The sequence below is a fragment of the Triticum urartu genome, unplaced genomic scaffold (assembly GCF_003073215.2).
Source record: "Triticum urartu cultivar G1812 unplaced genomic scaffold, Tu2.1 TuUngrouped_contig_4995, whole genome shotgun sequence".
In the NCBI taxonomy this organism is placed as follows: Eukaryota; Viridiplantae; Streptophyta; class Magnoliopsida; order Poales; family Poaceae; genus Triticum; species Triticum urartu.
In genome coordinates, this window is record NW_024115630.1 from 5,296 (window position 1) to 7,551 (window position 2,256).

Sequence of the window (2,256 nt, forward strand, 5' to 3'; positions counted from 1 at the left end):
TTTGAGGCTTATTATGGCCGGCCACGGAAATAAGCTACTCCCTTCCTAGCTTATTCTAAAAGCTCAGCCTAAATGTTTATTTTAGAAGCCCACTAAGTGTTAATTAGTAGACTTCTAAAATAAAATTTAACATTAGAATTTTCAAATAAGCTGGGAGGAGGCAGCTTATTTCCACAACCGCCATAAGCCCCAAAAGAAAAAGATTTGGCCCTAAACCCATTGCAACTGAACACGAGGAACAATGCACTTTAAACAATCTGAGCTGATAATATTAGAAATTACTCCCTGGTAGTGTCAAAAACTGCTCTTATATTATGGGACGGGACGGAAGGAGTACATATCTAGGCAATACATTTGAATTAGTCAAACTGAACGTAGCCAAAATACATTAAATTATACTGTACTATGTAGTACCAGGTGATAACCATATAATCTTTACTGGTGAACTTCCGTGTATACAATGAACAATCGTAGATACGTGCATACAAATTTGACAAAGATATTGCCCCACTTGCACTTTAGTATTCATAATCCGTACTGGACTATATCACCAAAGCAGCTGGATTTGGTCGTCTTACAGCAGCAAAAGTGTTGGTGAGAAGTGGTACTGAGCCAACATCTGACCGTGTGCGAGTCAGAAGGAATCTTCCAGAAGCCTCCATCAGATTAATACACCCAACAACAGCTCGCAACAACGTCTTGATTCCAGGAGGATTTTAGAGATGAACTCCATTTTCATTTGCAGCTGGATTTTTGTGGCCTCGATCTCTGTCCTCCCCTCCCTTCCGAAGGCGTAAATCCTGCAAGCACGTGATTCAACACCTCCAGCAGCACCAAATTCGAGGGAATTCTTTCGTGCACCGTTTGAGAGAAAATGTCCGACATGTGCGCAGCTACCAGCAATTTCCCCATGTGCGTCGGCCAGCTGAAACAGGCGATTGTTCTGTCTTTGACCAGAAGGCTCCAATATCTCAACAGACATTAGTTGATTTCTCCTTCATCCGCATCTTTGCTGCATGGCTCTTCTTCCTCTTCTTCCTCGTCTACTTTCATAAATAGTCCAAGTTTCTCCAACATGCTGCCAGAACCAGGAAGAAAACTGGGCATGCCATCCTGGGAATGCCCTGGACTCGTTTCATCGACAGAACTCACAATATGTTCTGTGGTGACTGTACCAAGCATTTCTAGGTCCTTGGGATCAACACTGTCATTCATTTCTACAGTTCTCTCCATCTGCATCAGGTTTAAACGAACTCTTAGCTATAAGACAAAAGATGAGTTTCATAGCACCAGCAAATGTATTTCATTCACTTACCTCCTGCAAGGCCTGACGAGCCTTTTCCCTCTCAAGGTCCCGCTTACGCTTAGATTCAGCCTCTGCTTCAGCTCTGCGGGCTTCCATGGCTGCATTACCTTCAGCCAGAAGCCGTTCTTTCTCTGTGTCCATAGGCAAGACAATTCTCAGAAAAGCAGGAGCTTACTACTTGGCAGCAAACAAACAGGTGTATATGCTTTTTACCTTCCTTCTGCAGTTTCTCCAGCTCCTCCTGTTTATCTCCACCCTGAGCTCATTAGGTAATTACATGTCAGGAAGAGGTGCAGCCAATGATGAAGGAAAGAAAGCTAGATGTAAAAGCTCCTAAACCTGGCAGAGAATCCCACGAGCTTTCACAATTACATCAGCATAACGGCCCCTCAAAAGAGCTGCTCGTAAGAGCTTGTCCGGGGAGACTTGCCTGTCAGGTTTTGCATTCTCCCCTATATTTTTCATTGGGAAAGGATCAGATGCAGATTAATGCACCAAGACCCCTTGGTGGTCTCATATGAACCTGCTTACAAAATCATGCTTACCCTCAGGTGCAGCCTTCGACTCGTTGTCCTGCTCACCGAGTTCCACATCAGCAACGGTGTCTGTGATTTAACCATTGGTAAGTATGACAAGTGTTCTTTACTATTATTAAAGGGGAGTTTGCCTTCTTAATGGTTTGACCTCCCACGTCCTCCGGTCCTCACCCCCACCAATTTTTACCATAAAAGAAAAACCCGAAAAATAAACATCTGGTGCCCACACACAAGATCTCCCTACATAAAAAAAGGCCATAAAAAGGACCCGCCTTACAAAAACAACCACATATCGGTGCATCCTCCAAGTTCTCCCCTGACCTGGGAGTACTCGTCTTCCAACCTCTCGCTCACGAATCAGAACCACCCAGCCCGCACGGCGGCGCCCCCTCTCCCGTGACCACCCCCGATCCA

The 2,256-nt window shown here is 44.9% G+C and overlaps 1 protein-coding gene across 1 annotated transcript; it reads right to left on the reverse strand.

Annotated features, from left to right (window-relative positions):
* Positions 1–289: 289 nt before the first annotated feature.
* LOC125528614 (transcription factor GTE8-like) lies at positions 290–1,911 on the reverse strand (the record flags this gene model as incomplete). Its single annotated transcript, XM_048693061.1, is given in 5 exon segments — positions 290–1,233; positions 1,316–1,437; positions 1,520–1,562; positions 1,646–1,758; positions 1,852–1,911. Coding segments are annotated over 5 exon segments (590 nt in total), but the record flags the coding sequence as incomplete, so codon positions are not given.
* Positions 1,912–2,256: the final 345 nt, after the last annotated feature.